Below are 25823 nucleotides of genomic sequence, written 5' to 3' on the forward strand. Positions count from 1 at the left end.
GCTTCAAAATTTCAAAAACATTCAACAAGATATATTTTTTGCCACATGCAAAATATTTCTATTTTGCTTTCAGCTGGTTTCACTGTTATGGTTATGTTTCGGATCGCAGTAGACATCAAAATTAATCGAGTTAAGCCAAAGCAAGCCAGATCAAGCCAAGCCGCGACAGTACCGCATCGGATCGGAGAACGATGTCGTAGATGCTGCAAGCGTAGAGCCTTAAATATCGTGATTGCTGTGGAACTGTGTTTTAACAGCACTGCAGGTAGTTGCGGTGTCATTAGCATTTGGCGTCCGAGTAAATTGGCTGCGTCTTTTCTTCTAAGCGAACTTTTGCCGACCGAGGCGTCCTCTCCGCACAGGTAAGGAACAACGCTCTGTTTGTGAACGTCAGATCGCGTCGAAAGACAGGTTGTTTGTGGTTGCAGCTGCAGAAAATACTTTGTTGGGGCGAAGAAGTGAGCACAAGAAGTTTTTTTCCGTATTCTTTGTTTTCTTGAATGGCTCAGAAAGAGAGAAGCCGTGCGGTTTTGTTCTTTTCTGCTTTCTTGAAGATCGTTGTTTGGTCCCATGTAGACTTCAGAATGCTTGTCGAGTACTAGAAACAGTTGAGTGGTACCATGCTGCACTGCATACGTTAGCTATGACCGTACGGCAAATGGGATAGCGCACTTCTAGTCGCTACGGCATTAAGTTCCCATGTTCGGTGCTCAAACCGGCTAAAACCAAGTGACTAAACTTCACATATTATGACCGTTTCTGTGTTGCTCACGTTTTTTCTCTTTCTTTACAGCGTGCATTTAGTACTCATCTAGCTTTTGTGAACGAAAAGCCTATGAAGGAAAACAAATTGGAACATGAAACCCTAGCTGTTACACTTTGGTTAATAAGTCGAATTTGGAAGTCGGTCCTGTCAAAAAAAGCAGTTGACGCTAATTTAGAATTTCCCAATTGGAAAATTTGCAGTCGTAATCTAGTACACAGTTGGACCGGTTGGAGGAATTCCCACTCACCCAATTCCAGCCATAAGGATTCATGGAGGTAATATTGCACCAAGAGACGTTTACAAAACGTACCTCAGTACTAGCGATATTGAGGTGCAGAAAAGCCCGATTTGCGTGAATGGCACTCTACCAACATTTTTATGAAGGAGTGCAAATTATGACAACTACATACTTTCATAGAAATTAAGCAAAGCAAACAGCTGTGCATCACACTCGAGGGACATAAATATCAGACACTGCTAACATAACCTGAACATATTCATAGAACACATTTGCTCTCACTTATATATTTGATGCCTGTCAGTTCAGCGCAGTTATTTCATTTAATTTTCACTGCAGAAAAAGCACAAATGATTTACAATTTAGCAGAAAGCTCGATATAAAAATCATATTAATTTTGTCATGTTTGTCAAATATGCAAATGTTCACATGGATATTTTGGATGCAGTTAAGGCCCAACTCCAACGACATATCCTGGGCATCGGCGCTGTTGGCGTATGCAGAAACCGGTTTGAGCATGCGCACGGTACGAGACGCCAGCAAACTCGAGCGGAGCGCCGAGATCTGTCCGTGCTAGATTTCGGCATCAGCGTTCACACAGGCGCCGAGCTGCTCACCCGCGTAGGTCTCTCATTGGCGCACGTCTTGGCGCCGTACACCAATGAGAGGACAGGGTGGCCACGACCTCTGTATTGGGAATTTTATAGCAGATACCGGGGCTGGCAAACATCTTTTCTTTCCTTTTGTACATACAATAAATAACCACTACAACAACAACAACAATTTTCGCTCGCGCTGAGTCTTTGCCTGCTTTTTTTTTTTTTTACTTTTTTTTTTTTTGTCATCGTTTTGCATGGTCGCACGTGGCCTTGATATAATATAGTTGGTTCACAGGAAGGGAAAGGCGCAGTATCTGTCACACTTGTTTCTGTGGACACCTGAACCACGCGAAAAGGGTAGGGAGGAAGGTGGGAGTGAAAGTGGATAGAGAGAAAGAGGAGCCATAGTGGAGGGCTACGGAGTAATTTCGACCACCTGGGGATCTTTAACGTGCGCTGACATCACACAGCACACGGACGCTTCTTCGTTTCGCCTCCATCGAAACGCAGCCGCCGAGGTGGAGTTCGAACCCGGGCTCTCCGGACAGTAGCCGGGCGTCTTACCACTGCACCACTGCACCACCCCGGCAAAACCCTTCGCCGCCCATCGGTTGATCTCAGACATGGAGGAACAAAACTCAAAAGACTTGTCTCAGCTACTGTCGCAGAAAACGGGACAAATTGATGTGGCGTCGATGGCGTTGCAGGCTGTATTGAAAAGCCGAGGAAAATGTGGAAGATGTCCATTTATTTGTGCAGAAGTAGAAAGTGTAAACTGTAATTAAGTTCCATGTCTAAATAACGTCTCCTAATGCTTTAAGAAGCAGAAATCATCGAGTGAATATTAAAACTGCAACAACGCACCAGCACGAGTACAAGCATCAGCAGTGAGCGCCAACGGCACCAGCGCCGAGTCCCATGGAGATGCGCACCGCTTGTGACGACCACTGTGGCACGGCACTACGCCCAGGATATGTCGTTGGAGTTGGGCCTTTAGGCAGACCCAGTTGGACTTGTTGGCAAAATCAATTGTTTTTGCCGAACGGTTCCAATTTGTGAGTTCAGGGGTGGAATACTACTATAAATCGAATCCATTCCATTGGTGATGACGTCAAAATTGCGTATCATGACGTGAAGGCGTGACTTTTTACGAAAAAAGCCCACGAGATAGTAACAGGCACGCCCAAACGCTTTGTCTTGTATTTTTAATTTTTTTTACCAATGCCTATAAAACGAGTTTATTGTTGAAGAAAAATAATTTTCTAAGTTAGTAGCAGTAAGATGTATAATAAATTCCTGTGACGTTGTACAATGCAACCTCATTATCCACATATTCAAAATTTGGCCAATCAATCGCAGAGAGTGTGACAGCATGGAATCGTTTTCGATGGAATAGAATCGCTATATTATTCCACCCCAGCAAAACTCAATTTGATTCAGTCATGACTCGTTTACAACCAACTGGAGGCAATAATTACCCATATGGCCCAGTTCATTCCCATTGACAAGTACAGTTGGGCTCAATCGGCTTCTGCTCTCACTCAATCATCAATAATTGGAATTAGGTTTTTCATATTAATTCCAGTTTATTCCATTTGGTAATGCCAGTTGAAGTGCATTGTTGAATGCATGTACAATGTGGCATTTATATTAGGGCAAAAGTATGCGAAATGTCGAAATATGCTGGTTGGGAAATATTGGAATGCTCGTTTTGTTATGCAACACATTTTTTTCTGCTGTCAATTGGGGGATGGAATAACCTATGCATCAGTGTTTAATCTTTAGGAATACTTTTTAGGCAGCATCATCAGAAAATATTTCACTGGAAATGTAGTGGCTTTAGAATGCGAATCATAACTATCATTTAGACCTGTTTTGTGCTCTCCTTTACGCTTACTGGCAACAAGTATTCCTTTCAAGTCTATCCGATGTCATGCTAACTGTAACTGGCCAATACTAATGCTCTCAACTGAACTCTCCCTATCCACCTACCTTTCCCAAATGTAATTTCTATGTTGTTATCATTGTACTTTGAAAATGTTTTTGCCCTTGCTGCAACAAACTCTATTACTGTTATCAACAATATTTTTTAATGTTTTCGGGAGAGAAATGCACATGAAAGCTTGACAGTAGATTATCTATGAGAGTGTCATTCGGATTCCCTAAAAGGTTAGAGCAGTCACCAGGATGACATAAACAGGCTCATATCGGCAAAAATCTTAGCCGGTCTATATGTGTGCTGCATTGTTTTAGGAAACAAAAACACAAAGTGCCAATTCTTCCTGAATTTTCCACCCAGAGAGAGAGTTATGATTTGGAAGAAACAAACAGTTTCTACTTGAAAACTTCCTTTTTTGTGATTCATTTTGACATTGCACACAGCTGAACTGAGATACCACGTGGAAACTATTAATAACTCTACAATCATTTTAAAAGGGCCTTCAAGGCTTCAGTCGACTTCAGGACTGTCATTTGCATTTTTATAAAGTTGCCAGCAAACTTAATCAGTATATGCACATTGCTGTCAATGGGCCAAATTTCATTTTCTTAAGCTGTTTTTTTATGACGCTTAGAAAAAATTGACTGTAGTTATCGCTGTTAAACCGAGTATGGTGGGAAAGCACAAGAAGGTGCAGCTTCAGCTGTACACGTGATGCCACCTTGTAGCTGCCACGTCAAATGGCAGAGGCTGAATAGTGGCCTTCGCAGTCAGCTTCATTGCGATGGCGTTCTTGACTGCAGAAGCCACTAGGATATCCTAGAGGCCACTAGATTGGGGCATCGTCTTGGTGCTTCTCCGTCATACGATGGATGTTTAACCTTGTTTAACCTGGCTACAACTAGCAAAGGCACCTGTGGGTTAAGACTGTTGCTTACTGAACCTGAGTACCCGAGTTCAAACTCGACCGGATCGAATCCGCATGGATGTGTTTCTGTTTGTTTTAACTTTTTTTCTTTTGTGTGTGTGTGTGTGTGTGTGAGAGAGAGAGAGCCTTACAAGAGGCCAGAGTCAGTCATAGATTCCATCACCAGGGGTGGAAGCGCTACTCCAATTGCTCCAGTCTGCTCCAAACTGCTTTCCCTGCTCCATCCTGCTCCAAAATACAATATTGCTCCAAAACTGCTCCAAACTAGCTGCCTTGATGTTCTGCCATCGAACTTAACAGGACACAGGAGCAAGGTCACAGCACCAGGGGCAAAGATATAATGTATCTGGAAAGGCTAATGAACTATTGGCAACAGGCAGTGCAGTAAAAGAAAGCTGAAGGATGAAGGTTACCCTTCAGTGCCATCTATCTTTCCTAAAGGCACTACTGTCCAGTGCTCATCAGGAATTTATCGGCATAGGGGTGAGATCAGAAAGGATATGCACAAGATAGAGAATGGAAATGTTGTGCCCGTTAATCTGAGCTCCAAATTAGTGCTACTACTTTAGAGCATCTTAATTATAGACTCGACATTTGACTCAAGTCATAATAGGCAAACACTTCAGGCCATACTGGGTGTTCAGTTATGAAGTGCACCAGCAAGCGTTCTGTTTGCTGCTAGTCTTTTCCATGTTGTTGCTAAGGTCAGCCTCCATTATATATCTTTACATGCTTTGGTCGTTTGTCTTGTCGGAGAGGAGTGCATAGTTGGAAAGGCATTGAACTTGCATAAAAAGGAATCAGATGGGAGATTCTATATTTCAAAACTAAAAAAACGTCAATTATCAAAGGAGTATGCCTTAGAAACATGCTCCAAACATAATTCAAATGCTCCAAAACTCTTTTCGTTGCTCCAAAGCTGCTCCGAAATGGCTTTATTACTGCTCCCAAAGCTGCTCCAAAATGCTCGAGCCTGCTTCCATCCCTGCATCACTCTCCGTTGGCTGGCAGACTTAAAAAACCTGTTGGAGAGACTTGCGCGTTGGAGCCTCTGGTCTTAGTTTGAATTACCTGCACGAGGCCACATGGTTGTGGTCTCGAGAAAAAGCTTAGCCAATCAGAGCAACGGCACAAACAAGAAAAGTAGGATAAGAGTTTTGGTTGGTGAGTGCTTTCGCACTAATATTGTTGTCTCAGGGTATATATGAGATATATATGGACTAGTAACAGTAGAGGCAGTTTGTAATGAATGCAAAAAAAGTTTTTTGGAAAATATTACATGCAGGTCTTCTGTCCTGACTGCTTTATTGTGTAATGGAACGCGTGTGTGAGAACAAAATAAGTGCTTAAAGGGCAGCTCTGGTGGTTTTTTCATCATTTTGTGTTTTTGATTGCATTACATTGCTTGGCATGCCCTAACTCCACCACACAAAACCATTTTTCAAAATTCCAATTAGAACTATTTTTAAAAAGGAAAAACAGCAAGTCAAAACCGAAACTGCATGTTCTAGTAACGTTCGTCCCAGTTGACTAAATGGTGACATCACTCGCAATATACCATAAGAAAAACACTCGCATGTGCATTGGATGGTGGAAATAAAGTGTGGAAGTCAATATGCACTACATAATATATCTGAGATAGGCCAGTACAAGCCTCACAATTTCATAATCACGCGGGAAATGGACAGTAACGCCAGTATAATGTTTATGACGTCAGGAACACTGTGTTGCCCGCAGAAATTGCCTCAACTGAAGCCACGAAAAATGCACATTTAAAATTTGTGTTGAGCGCGAATGGATTACCGCATGATGCCCAAGTTCTGTAAAATTCAGGACAAAGAAGAACCTACACTCAAATTTTTACCAGAATATACAAATGTAAAAAAGCATCCGGAGTTGCCCTTCAGGTCAACACTTTATAATATAATATTTTGAAGAAATGGAAATGCAATAGCACCTTCCCCCCTCCTCCCATTTTTCATAGTTTTAATTAATGTAAAAAAAAAAAAGGCAACCTTACCTATGTATTGCTCTCAGATTACCCACATAGCAAGGTTCTATTGCAGGGTTTCTGAACTTTTTTTTTTGCCTCAGGAAACCCAACGTCCATCAATATGTGCCAGGGAACCCCCTCCCCTGGTAATCAAAATCAGGTGATTTTGCTTGCGAATGGGCCCATCCTGGTGGGTTTTCCTGCTTTGTTTGTTTTCTTATATTTGGCAATCAGCTTTTTAATAAGTGCTCATCTCTCAATCATGCACAGACCTGTAAATCAAAAACAAAAATGCAGAAAACTTGTCACAAGACCAACATTTTGTCTCGCACGCTTGGTCAACGCCGCTGTCTGACAGGATGAGGTGACGGCGCGAAACTGAGGAATTGAGATAGGATAAGAAAAGCTGAATAAATGCTTCACAATTGGTTTCTGTGAACTAGACACTGTGCCTAGTCCGCACATAGCATGGAGAGAAGGGAGCCACAGTCAAATGGAGCTCATGGAACTTCTGGGTTATGTGGAACTCAGTTTGAGAGCCCCTGCTGTAGTGCATGCGTTATAACCGTCACTCGTTTGCTTCATCGTCATCATGATCCACATAACCTGTGATGAGCAAACCATAGTCAGAAAATAGTGCTTCCCAGCGTATACGGCAATAATTTATATTTTGGGCTAGTTGCTTAACATCTTCATTATCAAAGCAGAAACCTGGCTTTCTGGCATTGTCTTGAACATCATTTAAATGTTTTATCTTAAAAGCCAGAAAAATGACAAAACAAAGGCAATTTGCAAGACAGTCCACAAAGATAAGTTGCACACAGCTCTCTTCAGGCCCTTCACCAAAATTCACCACTTAGGAATGCTTCAGATACCTAAAGAGTTCTAATGGGTGACTTCTTGGACTGCATGATATAACAAGTTGGGAGGTGCTTTGGAAGCTTTGAAAAGGCGCGCAATATCTGCGGGCGACTGGCCAGCAGCAGCCTATGTCAGCTGCAGAACAAAAACCTCTACCATATTTCTCTAATTAGTCCAGTGCTATGTTAGCCCTGGTCATTTATTCCTGCGAACTTCTTAACCTCATCTGCCCATCTAGCTGTCTGCCACCCCCTGCTGCACTTGTGCTCTATCTAGTTTGTTGCCCTTAATGATCATAAATTTTTTTCCTTCGCATTTCATGCTCTGTCCATGCCCATTTCTTCTTGATTTCGACTAGAATGTCATTAACTTGCGTTTGTACCCTGGCACGCTTCCTGTGTCTTGACATTGCACCTATTATTTTTCATAGCTCACTCTTTCGCTTGCCTTTGCTTTTCTGCCCTCTCATTATGTGGATACTATTGAGGCGGCACACCCACATGTCCCAGTTTATGTCAGTAGAAAAAAGGCAGCTAAGAATGCTCGGGGAATTGTCACCGTAATCGTTTGCCAGAAGTTCCAAGGAGCAATCTTTGATTGTTATTTGTAACTATAGGGTGTAAATTATAGCAGATATAGCAGAACACTCGCAAAAGGCCACCTCTACAGATCTGTCCCATTAGAATATGATCATATTTATCAATTTAGTGACTCCGGAGGAATGGGATGCAGTGGGGCATAGTCACAACATGTTTTCTTTTTTTTTTTTTTTTTTTTTGTGCGTCAGCGTACTTTGAGTTGAGGAGTATTATTTTTTATCAGTAATATTGTTATGTGGCGGCAAGCAATAACAACAGGAGAACAGAGAGAAGATGCTTGATGGTCGTGAGATAACGTTTAATGAATCTGTGTGCGGGCCTAGCGCGCGCGCTCCTGCCCGCGCCACTGCCCTCGTCTTCCTCCTTCGTCCGTAACATGACCCGGGGCCACCGAGCGATTGTCCCGATCGTAGACGAGGAAGTTTACCGATGATGATTCCATGGCATGATGATGGCCGTGTCTGGATGCTTGAAGAAGAGGAAGAAGACTAGAATGGCTTGCCGGTACAATGTCTGATGCGTGGGTGATCCGCCTCCCCTGGAGCTGTCAACCATCCATCACCAGAGTCCATGGGACCGATGGCTTGAGGTCACATCGGGCAGCTTGCGGGGTGGTTGCGTGTTCGTGTCCATCGTTTGCTTCGGGTCATTCGGGTGTTTCGGGTCCTTCGTCTCGGTTCTGATTAGTCTGTCTGTTCTCCTTGCCTTCAGGTCCGGGCTGGCTGGGGGCTGGGCGGTGGTAGTTGGTCGGGTCTAGGCTTGAAGGGCTGGGGCAAAGTTGCTCAGCGATGTCCCTGAGCCTTCGGTCAAGGGTCCCAGCTTACAGATGGCGTCGATGCCCCAAGGCGAGGATAGGGATGACGTACGCCGCACCTCCAACCAAATGTTACGTGGCGAAAAGCGATGACAACAGGAGAACAGAGGACGGAGAGAAGATGCTTGATGGTCTTAAGATGACGTTTAATGAATCTGTGTGCGGGCCTAGCGCGCACGCTCCTGCCCGCGCCACTGCCCTCTTCTTCCTCCTTCGTCCGTAACAATATTTTCTGTGTTAGTGAAACCAGCTTAAAAATATTTGCTTTGCAGAGATGAGCATTGGAATGCCAATGATTTCCAAGAACAGCGCAGAAAAATGTGTTTGCCTTTACTTTCTGTCACTATGCCTGGCAAGCGTTGATTTTTCAACGTGTAGCTTGAATTCATCCAACCTCTGAACTATATTTGTTAGCTGCATTACATCTTCTTTCAAGGTCTGTTTTTCTCTTAAAAGGCAACTGACAACTACAGGCAGTTTTTGTTCCTAGTAATTTCCATCTATACTATGAATGAAGAGGAAAAGCATTTTCTCTTTGTTTCTGCTGTTCCAGCTTTTATACTGAATGATTCTATTTCTGTAGACGTTAAGTAGATAATTTTACCTTTTTTGCACTTCTTGATATCAAGAAGTGCATGTTTCGTGCAGCAAAATTTCTTTGAAGCTGATTTGCAAGCTATCGCAGTGTGTTTATTCAAGATTGTTAAAAACTGCCCAATTCCTCCGGTGCCACAGCAACTCCGGCTACAAGAGGAAAGTGCAAAGATTTTGATATCACGTATCCCCAGCGTAAGCGAATGCTTGTTTGCATACCTTGGTCTTACAAAATCTGGTTCGCGGATGTCCTTATGTGGAAGCCTGGGCACGATAAGCAAGATAGCATAGGAACTCCCGGGTGATGTGTGCAGTATTCTTCACATTGGGTGTGGGTGTATGCACATCTGTGAATTGGGCGATTTCGAAAAAAAGATCAAAGCAGTGCAGAAGTGATGTGCTGACAGGCAGCTTGTGGCAACAGGTGTGCTGGTCGAACATGCAATCTCCTCCCAAAGCCATGACATCGAATGTGATAGTACGAAGATAATTGAAAATGAAAAGAAGTCTTCACTAGGAACCTCATCACGTTCATGCAGTGGCACACATGCTCAATCACAATGCACGCAACCTATCCACAATGCACACCCGCCACTTATATTATTTTGGTTTATGTTTAGGCTGCCAAGACATCTTTGTTTTCTTTCGACAATGGGTCAGCACTGTATATGGCTGAAAAAAGTGCGAACTGGAAACAAGGATGGAGAAAGAACAACAAGGACAGGCACTTTCCTTGTCCATTCTCCATAGTTGTTTCCAATTCGCGCATTTTTCAGGCATGAATGTCAACCAACTTGCTCAACTTTCTGTGCTCTCCTCAGCACTCTATACTTTCCTGCCTTAACCCTGTACACTTTGCATGGCCTTATCTGGTTAGTTTTCATTTTCTGTCTTTTGCAAAACCATGCAGTCTGAACTGGCGGGGAAAACCGACATGCCGCTTTGCTCATTTGAAGGAGCCAACCTGCTGCATTAAAAGATGTGGCAGTAATGAGCAACTAGTCAAATGAACCTGGATTATGCTTTGCATTTTGGATTGCCTGAGGCAGCTGATGGTGTCTTTTCTTCTCTCTGCAGATAGTGGGGCACTGTGAGCTCTGCCCCTGGAGCAGCAGCAGCCACAGCCATGGGAGAGGCAACCCAGGTGAGCTCCTTGCCGCTGCCTCCGATGCAGTACGTCGGGCTCTATACGGATGACAACGTGCAGCGTGGACGGGCGCCATCGCCACCTCGGCCGCTGCACGAAGGTACACTTCCAACTCATCTGCCTTTATTTTTTTATCGACGCCCAATCTGAACTGGCAAGACAACACTGATGTTATGAGCAGTCTTTCACATAACTAGGGGTTGGAGTTTTCGGTTTTTATTTTCTGATAATTCAGCTGACTTTTTTCGGTGTTTATTTGCAAACGCAACTTCCTGTTTTTATCGGTTATTCTTATTTTCTGCTGAATAAATATCAGTTTTTTTCGGTGAGATAAAGGCATCCGTGTACAGTTAAAAGTGACGTAGTGCACATTTTGGCTTTTTTTTTTCCTTGCACATTGTTTTATTCACTTTTATTTAATGTACTCTTTCTTATATATACGGCTAAAAACCTGGAAAAAGATGCTATTGTCATGATGAAAATTAGCGTTAAGACAAAACGCATATGTAAAAGATAAATTCACACGTTTGACAAAGGAGTGACTGAAATATTATTTATTACGATCAAATTTTTGCATAAAAATCGAAATTACTTAAAAAAGAAACGCGCTTCTCTCACCTTGTGTCTATATGAAGTGTCACGTGGAAAGAAACTGGCGGGCTCTGGTCTCCGCGATTTCCTAGATACACTTACGCTGCAAATTCTCAGGTCTGTCCTTCGCCCCTCAAAGTGCCTGCCTCATCACAAGCGCCCCTTCTCAAACGCTTGGCATGTCTGTGAGGGTCGGGAAGAACGGCTGCCATTTTTTCCTCATTCGTGATACCATGAACAATGCGTCAAAACCCTCAACCGTTGTACTTAAACCAACGATCCCACTGTCTCACATCCACTGGATGGAATACTGTTGTAATTTTCTCCCGTCATTGAGAGTTCGCAGTGTGTGTGAAAAGGTACCTTTTTCGGTTTAAACCAAACTTCTTAAAATTTTTTCGCATACCTTTAACGGTGTTTTTCGGTTTAAACCGAGAAGTCTAACCCCTACACATAACCAATGAGCAGTAGGGGGTCAACAGCCTCTGACCCCCCTTGCAAGTTCTGAACTGTGCCACACTGTGTGAGGGTGCCATCTGACATTGTCATGAAAGTACACGCAGCAACGAAAAACTGAAAAATGTTGATTCCAGCCCACAGTAAATAGCATTTGAAAGCGATTCGTTTCATTCATAGTGTGTTCTGAAAAAATAAAAAAGACAGTTGTCTTCCACTGGCCTTAGGAAGACTGGAAGTTAGGCATATTGATGCAGATGTATCTGAGAAAAAGTTATTTCACAAGACACTTACTGCTGTGGTAGTGTATATCACATACAGCTGAGGTGGTATGAAACGCTAGTGCCAGAGGTACGGTTACACTATTGTTTCATTTAAGAATCAGCTGTCACAAAGTGTAATAGGCAAAACTTGCAAACTACTACTTGATTTTCCAACCATGCATAGATTAGCTAGCACAATGTGAAGATGATTTTCTTTTGTTATGTTGTAATTTTGCCATGAAGAGGTTTTCACATACAAATGGTGCTTAAGTGTAGCTTTGTCAAGAGTAAGCTAGAATCTGTGATTGTTTGCATTGTTTTCATTGCAGTGCAGTGGGAGGAGAGTGCTGTGTGTGGCTGCCTAGTGTTAATACGTGGCAGCACAAAGCTCTTTATTGGCATTTTATTGTTCATGATTAGTGAAAAAAGGAGACTACATGAAGTAATATAAGCTGCCATTGAACATACTTTTAGCCAAGGAATTAGAAATCAGCACTCGGTTGCGTGACAGGAGGTATATGCAGCAAGACAGATGAGGAAAGCATAGCTTGTGCATTGTACTATGCAGAAGGAAGAAAATGCTACGGTTTTGATGTAGTTAAATGTAGTTGTCAAACAAAAGCTCTGTTTAGCTTGCTTTTACTTGTTTCAGCTTTATTTAATTTGGAATATTCCACCCAACACTTGCCACACAAGGTCAAAGCAAAGGTATGAAGGTCAAAGGTTCATATACAGCATGGTAGACAGCGGTCACTACGTTGGCTCATAGGTGGATATGGTACACCATATATTACACTTTCTTTTGTAGCGAATAAGTCGAGCCAAACAGCTAGATACATTCGTTAACTCTAGGCGTGCTTTTGCTGAACCATACTCACAAGGTCAGTTCAAAGTCAGACTTCACATCCCACCCAGTTATTGCAGCCTTGGTCATGAAGTCGAGCTTTCGGTGTGAAAAGCGGGATGTTGTTGTTGGTGCAGGCTACTCCATGTTTGGCGTGCCATTCCACGGTGAGGAGCCGGTGATCCGCCCTCTGGAGAGCCAGGGCATCCGACGGCTCTACCCACAGAACTACGAGCATAAGAAGGAGCTGAAGAAGCTGAACCACTCGCTGCTGGTCAACTTCCTGGACATGGTAGACGTGCTCATCCGCTGTCCGGACACTTCCAAGCGGCTCGAGAAAAAGGAGGACATGAGCCTGCTCTTCGTCCATATGCACCACCTCATCAATGAGTTTCGACCCCACCAAGCCAGAGAGACGTTGCGCGTGCTGCTTGACATGCAACGGCGGCAGCGGCTCGACACAGCCCACCGCTTCCACAAACATCTGGACAAGGTGCGGCTGCTCATTTGCTTCTTCTTCAGTGGAACAGGCTGTGAGACTGTTGTGTTGTCTGACTCATTCAATGCACAAAGAAAACATGTGAACAGAATCCAGACAGAATATGCCTAATGCTGATGAATTTCTGCTGCATAGTCATATTGCTATGGAGGAATCTGCACAAAGAACTTTGCTGTGCTACGTGGAACTGGAGTTACAGACATCAAGAATAACCAAGCACTTACACTCTCACTGTTGTTCTCTTCAAGACCACAGATAATCACTTCGTCATGGACTGGTAGTATCATTGATTGTGCATACTACTTGCCCCGAGAAAACATATTTCATTAGAGCACGGTTTCTCAACGTTTTCAATATCTTTGGGGGAACCCCTCATCGTGTCTTGGCTTCTGTCTGATCCTGCCTTACATGCCTGCCGACTTAAGGGCCCTCAAAATATGCTCAGACTGAGATGATGTTGACTGGCGATAACTAATGGAATGGCAGTACAGAGATAGTTTGTACATTAAAAGGAAAGGATTGAGGCATGCTTGGAATTAGGTCTTCAGGAAGCTACTCCAATCCACCCAAGGGTTCCACGGTACCCACTTTGAGATGATGTCATGAAGTCATGATGCATGCTCATGTAATCTCAAATAAGTACCTTTCGAAGAGAACAAAATTCATATTTTTAAGCATGGGAATTGCATTTTCCAAAGTAGATTTCCGGCTAGCATCATTTATTTATAGCCACACGGTAACGCTCACTCATTATGTTGGTGTTGTGCTGACTGAGCACTACTGCTCACTGCTCACGATGTGCATGTACAATATGTGAGCAGCAAACTGGAGCATGTGACCTGTACATCGCTGGTAATCAGCCTCTTAAGGGCTCTATTATAAAAACATTTTGTTTGAAAATTGCCGATTTTTTACGACGTGGGTCATAAAAAAATAACATACCATTAACATAACAATAACATTAACACAGGAAAATTGTGAAAATTTTTACGGCAGGCAATAATGCATTATTCGCCATTCCTCACTGCCTAGTGTAATTCCCCTAACAGGGCTCATGTAATATAAAGAAATATCAAATATATGCCCTCAACTGTAGTAATCAATGTATTCTTTGAATAGCTGTTGCATTCTCTTTTTTTCTACTGAGACTGCAGTCTGTGTGATAACGCTCAAAAGCAAAAGGCACTGTGCAGAGGGCCTTTTTGCACCACCTGCTCCAAATCCTGGTTTCTTTCCGGACGTTTTTGCTGTTTCTGTCTCACTTCATGTAGAAGACTATGCAGCGGCATATGGAAACCATTTTCGGAAGTGAGGATTTTTACCCACTTCAGCAACTGAGAGGGATACCAGTTTGTCTCAGCTACGATATCATCAAGCAGTTCATCTTCAAAGCAAGCCCCAAAAAGCTGCAGTGGTTGTGGGGAGGGCGGAAGAGAGGAGGGAATTAAGCTTGGGGTGACCATCAGTCCTGGAGAAGCCTTGAACTGAAAGAGTGGTGGCTTCACTGGAATACTGCTGTTTATCAGACACCATTTGCGGGAACTGGTCAATGTCTCCTCACTGCAGTCTTGCACTTCAGACTCACTGGCTGTAAAAACGTCATCACCATCTTCTTCACTTGAAGAATAGAATATGAAGCCTACACCCTAGTCACTTGCACCGCCATCATTTGACAGATAACGTTCTCCAGCACCCAAGTGCTGCATGGATAATACCATGTTTGAAAGTGTGGGAGAGTGTAAGAAACAGGGTACACCTCCTGCCATGTAGTGTACAAACTATGTTTCAATAAAAGCACAAATTATGAAATGTACGCTGTAATCTGTTTTAAATAGGAAGGCACTATGTATTTGATAAGTTGGACTTGTCAAAAGCCACTTATAGCTTCACAGAACACCCATGATGACCTAAGCACATCATAAGCAAGAAAGTGGCAATCACTCTTAACGAGCTCAGCTTTTCATGAGCCCTTAAAGAGTTGGGCATGGTGGGCACACTCCGTATCTGGTTGTCGTCAATGTATGGGTATTAAATGTTCTTTTGCTTGCTACTCGCAGTGTATACGATGCAGCTGGCAATTCCAACGTAGACAATATGTGGGAAATGCTTAGAGATCAAGAGTGCATTCGTGACTCTCTATTTTCCCCATATTTGGCTCTTTGGTGCTGCCGACTTGCTTCATCGCAGTTTATCCAGGTCTAGCTGACTAGTACTTGCCATTTCATCTCTTGCAGCATGATGCCTGGATACATAGTTTTTGAAGTTGCATGTTCACTACCTCTGTCATCTCATTTGGCTGAAATCGAGATGTTTGCAATGTAATGCCCAAGGAAAAACAGATGCAGTATTATAAAGTAATAGACATAAAAGTCTGAGTAAACAAAGCATAACAGTAAACAAAAACAACAATAGAAAACATTTTTCAGAAAATAATGGTGACAATAGATGACAGCTGTTATTGGCTGCTTTTAGGCTGTGCCGTCATTCATAACCTCCCGAAAAGTATCCATTGACGAGAACACTTTGTTGAAGCTGATCTGAGAGCTTTGAGAGAGAGTTCATTGGTTCCATGTGCTCTGCAGGTGCGGGAGATCTTGCAGAATACGCTGAGCGTACTGCCGGAGCCTGAGCCAAGTGCTGCGTGGCAGCAGCCAAGCCAAGCCACAGGTGCAGCCAGTTCCAGCCAGGGCCAGTCGCCCGTGCAGGGACATTGTCTCAGCCAGGACAGCATCATGTGTGCAATTGTGGACGCACTATGAGTGGTGTTGAGTGACACTTGAACTGCCAGGAGTGAGGCCTCTGACGTGGCTGCTCTGTGAACGTGACCACCAAGACGTGGAAAAGTGTGGGAAGACAGTGGCTTGTCGATCTGGAAAAAGAGGAACTGGTCATTTTTATTACTTAATTTTTTTCAACCGTTTGGAGATTGTGCTCAGGAAAAACGATGGAATTGATGTTTACAGGTGTACCTTGTTCACAATTTTTGTTGTGAATAAGGAACTGGTGTGGGGCTCCTCTAAAATTCCAGTTCCATTTTGTTTTTAACTAACTTGGCCAGTGGCTGCATATTTGTTCATTTAACTGTGCGATACTTAAAGTATATGTCATTTTCATCTAGGTAACTCTGGACTACAAAGATGGAAGTTTCACTGCTTCGTAAGAACTCTGACTCGTTGAGATGAATGTCTTGCCATGTAAGACACTTAACTTGCAATAGTTGCGATGCAAACATAATAAATGTTTTCCCATTTATATAGGTTCTCTTTTTTTGTGTGTGAGCACTGTTATGTATGCTTACCTTGCAAGAGGTGAAATGCAGATTATATACAAGGGAGAGAGGCGAGCAGATGATGTTAGGAAGTACCCTTATACTGAATTGTAAGGTGGATACAGATGGCACAGGGTAGGGTTAACTGGTGGGTTATGGGAGATGCTTTGGTTCTGCACGAGACATAGGCACACTGATGCAGCTGATGATATAACATATGACATTGCTTCCATTCTGAGAAACAGTAGTGGTGGATTAACCAGGGGATGGTTTGTGAGTGGTTAGCAGGAAGAGGTGAACTTGCGAGTACCTTTGCACACTATCATCATGATGTGTACGATTTTGAAGCAGCATTCTGTGCCAGGCCTGCATGGTGTAGTCTATACGATGTACAGTACAACATAGGTACAATATCTGGTTTTAATAGTAACCTCTTGCAGCTGTGTCTTTGTATTCAGGGAGGGGGGGGGGGCTGAGAATTGTTGGTTGGTACCTGAGGGGCGCTTCACTCGCTCTCATACTCACAACTTGCACTCACGCTCATGTTCGCTCACAACCACCCATTGACACTAACAACTAATCATGACCACTACACTCACAAATGTGAGTGTGAGAGTGGATTTGAGTGCACTCATGAGTGATTGTGCCAACCTATATATGACCGTGTAATCACATAATAACCGCACGATTATTGAATGGATGCTAAGTAAATATTGTTACGTAATAATATCTTAAGTATTCAGACCTATTCAGACAAATCTGCGATAGCGTTAACAGCCTTGTTATCCAGAAAATCTGGCCTCAGTATTGGCACTTTCTGCATTGGGAGCGAAGAATCATGGGCATGGTGCTGGTAGGTGATAGCTACATGGCAGAGCGCTGATTCTTTGATGGTTTGTGTGACTTAATGTGACCGCACGATAAAAGTTGAGGTGACACCTCTGGTTGCTCATTTAAGGTGGGAAGGTGGATATATAGGAATCATCCTTTCAGTGCTCTTGGATGCCAAGTCCAGCACACAAAATCTATGCCACGGAGGCATATTCATATGGCTTGGGGCTTTATATGTCGGGTGGTCACCTATGCTATTGCGTGACACCCTTAAGAGCCTGAGTATCTTTATACCAGTCTATTAAAGTATGGTTGGTCACCATAATATTTCTCATTCACAGGCCGGCGCCAGTTTCGTGCCAGCTGCAGTGGCAACATTTCATAGAGGCAGATCGCAAAGCAGCCGTGATGTCAGTGCACATTAAAGAACCCCAGATGGTCCAGATCATCTGGAACCCTTCACTATGCTGTCCCCTGTGGTCCGAGTTGCTTCAAGACAAATGCCAACTGATGCATTCAGTGACGCTTTCTTTCAGCTCACTGCAGTTACCCAAGAGAATGTGCACAATCATCCACTCATAATAATCCAGAACCACTCAAAACAATTCACGTTCACTAAAAACCACTTGCATCCTTTCAGAACCACTTGTGTCCACTGACAGCCTCTCACTCATACTCATGTTCACCCACAAACACCAACTTGCACTCACACTTGTAACCACGTGCACTTAGAAGTGTGAGTGAGTGGATATCACGAGTGCTGTCATGAGGGAGTGTGCTGACCTCTGTCAAAAATGCAAGCTACAGAGGGTGGAGTGACTGCATTTGCAGATGCCTGCAGCCATCGTTAACTAAACTGCTGGTATCACACAAAATGTTTTCTATCAGCTGACTTGCTTTGGCATCAAGCAGCAAAGCACTCGATGACAGGCCTGTCATGGGCAGGGTACAAAGAGAAGGTAAATCGAGCACTTAAATAAGAAAACCGTTCGGCAGCTGTTGTTAAAGCATGGCTTTGTTCGTCTGCTAGCTCTGACCGTGGGCAGTGCACTCTTTTTGTGGTCATGGGGCAGGTCTAGTCTGCTAGCAATCATAAATACCTGCGCACTTGTTTCCTTCAAGATGGCTTGAAATTTATTTTATCACCTCTGACACCACACATAGTTTCTCTAGGATGCAGATGTGCAAGAGATGCCGCTAGCTACCATCTGCTTTGAGGGAGAGAAGAGGTAAGGGTATGGCAGCATGTTTTTGGCACGCCATATTGGCCACGAGGTCAAGCAGGCGCCGCCTCGTGGCACAGCAACAAGTCCTCCTTTGTGTGGATGCCTGTTCGCATCGTCTGTTAGCCAGTGGTGCTTCTGTGCATTCATTTGGCATACTGATTACTGTTTGCTCCTAATTGAGTGTCTGCTTCTTACAAGACGAATGCTAACTTACTGAAGCCCTGCACTACAGTGAAGGCAGTTTTTGTCCGTATTGAATGCTGGATCATGATGCCCTCTGCCTGTTTTTGGCATTTAAGGTTCTTTGCGGCGTGATAACTTAAATGCAGCGATGATAGTGTTGGGTGCAGTATCTATGCAAAACGAACAGGTCGTTGTCGCCCGTGGGCAAATTTGTGCTCACTAATATTTGAACACATTTTGGTGCCAAACAATCACCAACAGAGCCATGTAAAGAGGCATAGAAATAAATTTACTGTAACCTTTAGTATTGCTCCTTTAAAGACACTCTAGGGGCATATGTTTGAGGACGACTTTGCACTGCATTCTGTAATGGCTGCCTTCCCACCAGTCTGGTTCAGGAAAGGATCACTGCTGCTCAAAGGCCTCTAATTTCATTACACTGCTTGACAGTTTGTACTCCAAGTGCTGTTGACCACACACTGTGCGCGAGCAGTCGCATGTATCTGCCAAGCAGTATGGCTGTTCAACTGCATGGCATCAAGAAGATTCAGTATGAACCTCATGATGCAGCCATGCAATACAGGTTATCAAGCTTAATTTATGAGGCCCTCAGCAGAAAGAAAATGTAACCAATCAAATGAGGACAACTGGTAGTAATGCTAATTTCCAAGTTAATCTTACTTCTCTCTTAAATGCAAACAAAATATACCAGTATCCTGTACCCTGTAGAAGCATATAAATAGGGGTATGAACACATCGTAATGAGGACCCTCAGTCATGTTTGAAAATCGTAACACCCACTGCCATATGCCATCTCCACAAAACCTGGCATTAGCACTGTGAGCGAAAAATTGCGAGCCATGACTCTGAAAGGTCGAATTTGGCAGGTGTCATGGCCAAGCTCTGATTGGTCGACGGATTGTGTGACATGACAAGGCCACATGACATGGCCGAGTTGGCAGGAGCTGCGAACTCGGGCTTTTTGTCTGAAATTGGAGAGTTAGATTGGAATAGAACCCACCTGGATCCTTAGATCACAAGTCAGACGCGATACCACAGGTCCACACAGGCACACTTGTACGGCTTGGTCAAAGTGGGGCTTTATATATGACCGATGGTCTTTCACATGATGTAGTAGCTTACGACTGTGTGCCAAAGAGCATGTTTGAGGTAATAGATGCACAGATTAAAGGATTAAGCGAACGGTATAGTACACGTATGAAAATGAGGATCTGCAAGGGAAGCCAGCATTTGCCCAAATTTTTTTAGTGAAGCCACTATGATTGTGAGCACCTTGTGGTCCAGCATCAAGGTTCTGTGATCAAGTTCTACCTTCATTAACACCACTTAGTGTCAAAACTGAATGCTTTGCCATGCATGTGTTCATTTGTACTGCATATGATTTCGACGCATGGTACACACATATCTGTTCTAGGGATCAAACGTCACTGTAATGTTGGTGCTTGTTCATATCCTTTTTTGCCACTGATGCGTATTGTATTATAAAGGCAGGAGACTTCACATCACATGCACTGCAATGAAGTCGCATTTCTATATGATGTTACGAAGGGGCAAAGGAATGCAGAGGTTAATGACCTGCATTTTCCATTTCCTCCCACTTATAATGTCTGCCTGCCACTACTTGGCTAGCACCACCTACATAAAATTTCACATATTTATACACATTAGGCAATGCAGAAATTTTCTAAATTTTATTGATTGGCACGTGACAATGCATCCAGAGCAGCAGCTGTCGCTACCACTAAATAGTTATGGTTTCATTCGAAACCAGCCAAGTACCATGCAGATATTGGTAGATACATACCAGTAACTAGATAGTGATAACCAGCCAGCTATGAGATATGGTATCGTATACAATGCATGGCAGTACCACCCTTTGCACTATTTTAGTTTGCTGACTAGCCCTTGGAAAGCGTCTATGACCTCATACCTTCATTTTCCTGCTCGTCCAAATGCAGTGTTTTAATGTGAAAGCAGTATTCTGCAGCGTGAATAAGAAAACCAGGAGGTACAGTGTGGAAAGCTTCAACCTTTTACCTTCCCAGAAAGAAGAAAAACTATCAGAGTAGATTTGAATGTAGGATTTCTCACGGGTAACTAGTACGGAACCCCATAGCTATCGCTGCAGTTGACTACTCCGTAACTGCCACTCTCTCAAGGTGGATACAAACACACTGCTATCGCATTGCTCTCTTAAGGTGCATCAAGCAGTCCCAAAACATTATAGTGTGCTACCAATAAGGCCCCCAGTTACCTGCCTGAAGCCTGACCTTGAAATCCTAGCCTCAAACTGAAAGCGAAACGAAACATTGTGCTTGCACACATACTTTGCATTTGGCCAACTTAGCTAAGACTGCTCACTAATAGCTGCATGGATCACCTCAAACGCTGGTTAAAAGCAAACAAATTGCAATTAAACTGTGATAAAACAAAGTTTGTTATATTTAAACCCAAGCGAAAGCAGCTGACATGTAACTACGATTCTAAATTTGGGGTCAATGTTATTGAAAGCACTACTTGCATGAGATTTTTGGTCGTGTGGTTTAATGCGAGCATTTATTGGTCAAAGCACTTTGAATCCCTTTGAGCGGGTATTCGCAGTAGGAATGATAAGTATATTGAAGTACTTTATTCCATTGAGCCTGAAAAATCAACTGTATTACTGTCTGATATACACGAGTATCCAGTATTTGCTTTTGGTCTGGGCCACTACCGCAAAAAAAGACAACCAACCACATTTTAGGCTGCAAAAAAGAGTGGTAAACTTCCTTTTGCACACTGTCTTTTTTTAATAAACTCTGAATACTTGCTGTAGACTGCCTATTCTTACATAAATTATCGCTTGAAGCATTTAGTCTCAGACCAATAAAGAACATTTAAGCAAGACCTTCGCCACTAAAGAAAGAACATACAGCTTGAAACATGGAACAATTTCTGTGCCACTAACATGTACAGACAATGGAACTGGGCTTTGAATTTTCAGTTACCTACCTTAACCACCCAAGTATAGGGAGCTTGCATGAAGTGATGCATGCTGGGTAATCCGCCATGATGATGTCGCTGGCAGCAGACGGCAGGCAGGGCAGCCCATGGAGGAAGGAAAGGGGCAGCAAGACTGAATTGAGCAAGTGCCTTGTCGTTTTCGACGGTCCACCGAGCAAATACGCGGCTTTTCGTGCACTGTCCTTACGTGCGTGCAATTGTCGGCAGATTCCTGAGAAATGTACGCGTCGAGGCTCCGCCCGAAAAATCGGGCGCGCTACGAAGAAATGCAAAACAGTGCGACGCGAGCCTGTTCAAGCTACGCGAGAACGACTGACTGCACTATGCATCTGGACCTGGCCACCCGTCGACATCGCTGACATTCATGATTTCTAGTTCTGGCAAGTAGTTTGATACTTGCCCGGACTGGCACTTATCTCGCGTGTGTTGGCCCATGCAAGCCATTCGCGATGGCGTCAGAGGAATCCCTTGCCTTCTCGCCCTCGTGCAGACGTATTTTTGGAATCGTGAAGAACCCACAGTCGGTTCGATCGCGCCAGCATCGTCTGCGTGCACTACGTGACCACATAGACGAGGCTGTGTGGTAGTGTCGTGCTACGTCGTCTGCTGCCAGCGACAACATAATGGCAGATTACCCAGCATGCATCGCTTCATACAAGCTTCCTATACTGGAGAAGCTGTATACACAGGTTTTAAAACGCACACGAAAAATATTTTGCAGAGCTTTTTTACATAACATCCTTATATGTGTTGTTTTCCTTAAAAGGCTTGACAAAGGCTTTCATTTTGTTTCTAATGCTTGCTTTTTTGCTGCAAGCCCAGAGGCTGTAAATTTCCATTTGCCCTATCAATGAAAGTGCTACTTGTTGGACTGTTTTCTTTCATTTTTTTTTCCTTCGAGTATATAAATGTTTTGCGTGTTGTGGCCCTTGTCAGACAAAAGTATTGCCTTCTGCCACAACTGAAACTACTGCAAGTCTCAAAGAACTAATAAATTAAAATAAATAAAAAGATGATTTTTCATACCTGATGCCGGCACTACAGATTGTAAATGGGCTGTAGATATTTAGCTCACAAAATCCAACCTCTTGACCCTTGTGAATTATCTGCCAGACTTGCATGCGAACAGCAGCTCAGTTAATCCACCGATTTTTATTACACAAAGAAAACATTAAGTAGTACAACAAAACAGTTAACATTTTTATTGCTACAACAGTAAGACAACTGGAAAAAAGAAAATGAAAGATACAACTCTAAAAACATACTGGTGGAATAAAGGCTTGCACCACTGAAAACACAGAGACTTGAATGCACATTTGCACTTAGCTCTTCAGATGCAAGTAGGGCTAGGTACTGGCAATGTTTTTCAAACCACAACACACCCACACAGTTAAGCACCACAGCAGTCCTCCGTGAACATAACTCAAGATCATGCAATTTCGACACGAATACCATATTTTGCTGCACATAACCCACAATGCGATGAAAGGGGCAGGGTGCCAGTTCTACGCACAATTTACGGGCGGAGTGGCTTTACAACAGCATGATGTCCTATAAAGTTCACAATCCGCATCACCATTCACGAATGTCAAGCCACCGAGCAAACCACGAAGGGTCAAATCTATAGCTATCCATATCTGTTCCTGTTGCCACCCAAATATTCTTGAGCTGATGACATTCTGAACCTTTGATTGAGTGGCATTCGCACATCATGAGCTTCTCTCAGTAGCAGATATTTATAACTAATGCAAAAGGCAAAGAGATTTGTTTGTATGTGACATGTTTCATCCTTTTATGGTTCACGGAATGTATCGTACAGCAGTACACCAGGAAAGCTTCAATGTACACATTATCTGCAGCAACAGTGATAATAAAATAGAACACAGCACCCTGTGTTGTAGTCTGTCTATACATGTACAAAGCTGGATGAGGCGTGGCTGAGTGCCAATTCACCAATCAGCACTGTTATTGGCCAGGTAATCTCTGCGGCCAATGTTGGATGCTTGTTTGCTCTGCATGGCTTCCAGCTTGGGGCAATCAGTGATGCGATGACCCAGACCACCACAGTATGAACAACCACGCTCCTCTCCAAGTTCCAAATACTTTTCGTTCTCAGACTGGAGGGCAAGAAGAAATGGTGGTACCTTCTGCCTGGCTTCCAGGAGCAAATGCTTCATGTCCAGAAGCACTGACTCATCACAAGACTTGTTGATGAAGGTTGTCGCAATACCCACTCGTCCAGAACGACCAGTACGTCCAATACGATGCACATAGTTTTCGATGTCTTCTGGCATGTCGTAGTTGATGACATGCTGGATGTTTTCGAAGTCGAGACCTTTTGAGGCCACGTCAGTTGCTACCAGGACATCCTTTTCACCCCGTCGAAATGCGTCCACTGCACGTGATCGCTCCTCCTGATCTTTGCCACCATGAATGGCCACTGCTTCCACACCTTTGAGCAGCAAGTACTCGTGAATAGCATCTACGTCTTGTTTCTTTTCAGCAAAAATAAGAACAGGCGGCGCGGTCTTCTGCAGCGTTTCCAGCAGATGCACAATCTTGGCTTCCTGCTTGACATACTCGACTTCCTGGACAACGTCCAAGCTGGCGGCTCCTGCCCGACCCACGTTCACTGTGATTGGCTTAACCAAAGCACTGCGCGCAAAGTTCTGGATCTTCTTGGGCATAGTGGCCGAGAAAAGTAACGTCTGTCGTTGGCCCTTGAAGAAGGAGAAGATAGTGCGGACATCCTCTTCAAAGCCCATGTCAATCATGCGATCGGCTTCGTCGAGGCACAGATAACGACACATGTCCAAGTTGACCATCTTTTTGTCTAGCATATCCATCAGCCGACCAGGCGTTGCTACCATCACATGCACGCCCCTTCGTACCACTTCGAGCTGCTCACGCACAGAGGTGCCTCCAATGCAGAGGCAGCCCCGAAGACTCGGGTAGCCTGCATCCTCCAAGCCACGCACAAAGAAGCTTACAATTTCATACGTCTGCTTGGCCAACTCCCGCGATGGGCACACTATGAGGCCATATGGTCCCTCATTCTGTATAAATGGAAGCCGCTTCTCCTGCTCCAGACAGAACATGAGGAGAGGCAGCACAAACACCAAAGTTTTGCCAGAGCCTGTGAAGGCAATGCCAATCATGTCCCGACCATACAGCACAGCTGGCAAACCTTGCATCTGGATAGGTGTGGGCTTCGTGATACCTTTGCGACGTAGGCTGCTGAGTATTGGTCGAGGAAACTTCATTTCCTTGAAGGTGGTGATGGGTGCTGGAATTCCCTCACCTTCAACTAGGATTCGGTACTTCTGGCGCACCTTTTCCTGCTGCTCATGAGCCATGTTGGCCAGGTAGGTTGGAGGTCGCCACCCAGTCTGTATAGGCTGTTCATATTGAATGCCTTTGGCCAACTCTGCTACACCCATGAGAGCTCGCCTTTCAGCGACACTCTCCAATATCTTCTCTTCTTCTTTGAGCTGCTTTTCGAGCGCGCTCTCTTTGCGAGCTTCAGCTTTCTTCTTGAGCTCGGTGTGCTGGTCAAGCAGACTGATGTTGGATTTTCGCCCATATTCATCTCTCTGGTCATCATCTTCATCGGTGGCAGTGCTTGATTTATCGCGCTTTTCCTCCAGCAGAATGGCATGCAGGCGGCCCAACCTGCCGAGTTGCTGCTTTCGACGCTCCTTCAAGGGTACGTACGGAGTGTAGTCACTGTCAGAGTCACGACTGCTGTGACTTTCTTCTCTTCGGAATCTTTTTCTCGCCGCTGGCTGCGCGTGACCATTTTCTGGGTCGGCTCTGTCAGCCTTTCCAGACTTCTCAGACCTATCGTCGTCCATTTTGCGACGCCGATGTGACAGCGATGACGATGGATATTCGTAATCACGGCCGGTCTGGAATCATGGAGGAAATGCTCGCGGAAACGAATCGTCCGCTTTTTTCACCGCGCATTATCACATAAAGGAAAGAAATATTTTGTGTAAAATGCATTTGCGGGTGTTGATTATGGTGGAGAAATGCAACCATTTTTTTTTTTTTCTCCTGAAGTTGAGAGGAACGACTTTCGACGGCTGTTTTCGCTTTCAGTTGGTGGTTATCAAGGAGGTTATATGGAACTAATACTGACTATATAATCTCCTTGGTAG

The 25823-nt window shown here is 43.9% G+C and overlaps 2 protein-coding genes across 3 annotated transcripts; one reads left to right on the forward strand and one right to left on the reverse strand.

Annotated features, from left to right (window-relative positions):
• Positions 1 to 147: 147 nt before the first annotated feature.
• On the forward strand, positions 148 to 16383 carry MED7 (mediator complex subunit 7). Of its 2 annotated transcripts, none has more exons than XM_084583843.1 (4): positions 148 to 362; positions 10409 to 10578; positions 12770 to 13125; positions 15714 to 16383. In XM_084583843.1, exons 2-4 carry the CDS (start codon positions 10458 to 10460, stop codon positions 15888 to 15890), a joined length of 654 nt encoding a protein of 217 aa, XP_084439969.1. In that variant the 5' UTR covers positions 148 to 362; positions 10409 to 10457; the 3' UTR covers positions 15891 to 16383. The 2 variants fall into 2 exon arrangements, with proteins under 2 accessions (XP_084439969.1, XP_084439970.1); XM_084583844.1 differs by lacking the exon at positions 148 to 362 and adding an exon at positions 391 to 458.
• Positions 16384 to 22808: 6425 nt separating this feature from the next.
• Positions 22809 to 25575, reverse strand: abs (ATP-dependent RNA helicase abstrakt). The gene has a single exon (XM_084583845.1). It carries the CDS (start codon positions 25515 to 25517, stop codon positions 23613 to 23615), a length of 1905 nt encoding a protein of 634 aa, XP_084439971.1. The 5' UTR covers positions 25518 to 25575; the 3' UTR covers positions 22809 to 23612.
• Between the last annotated feature and the right edge of the window lie 248 nt (positions 25576 to 25823).

The sequence above is a fragment of the Amblyomma maculatum genome, chromosome 11 (genome assembly GCF_055883805.1).
Source record: "Amblyomma maculatum isolate TAMU_Amacu chromosome 11, ASM5588380v1, whole genome shotgun sequence".
NCBI lineage: Eukaryota > Metazoa > Arthropoda > Arachnida > Ixodida > Ixodidae > Amblyomma > Amblyomma maculatum.

Coding starts and splice junctions, on each gene's coding strand:
- MED7 (XM_084583843.1), top strand. CDS start 10,458: ATGGGAGAGGCAACCCAGGTGAGCTCCTTGCCGCTGCCTCCGATGCAG. Junction 10,579..12,769: donor ACCTCGGCCGCTGCACGAAG/GTACACTTCCAA, acceptor TTGTTGGTGCAG/GCTACTCCATGTTTGGCGTG. Junction 13,126..15,713: donor TCCACAAACATCTGGACAAG/GTGCGGCTGCTC, acceptor TGTGCTCTGCAG/GTGCGGGAGATCTTGCAGAA.
- abs (XM_084583845.1), bottom strand. CDS start 25,517: ATGGACGACGATAGGTCTGAGAAGTCTGGAAAGGCTGACAGAGCCGAC.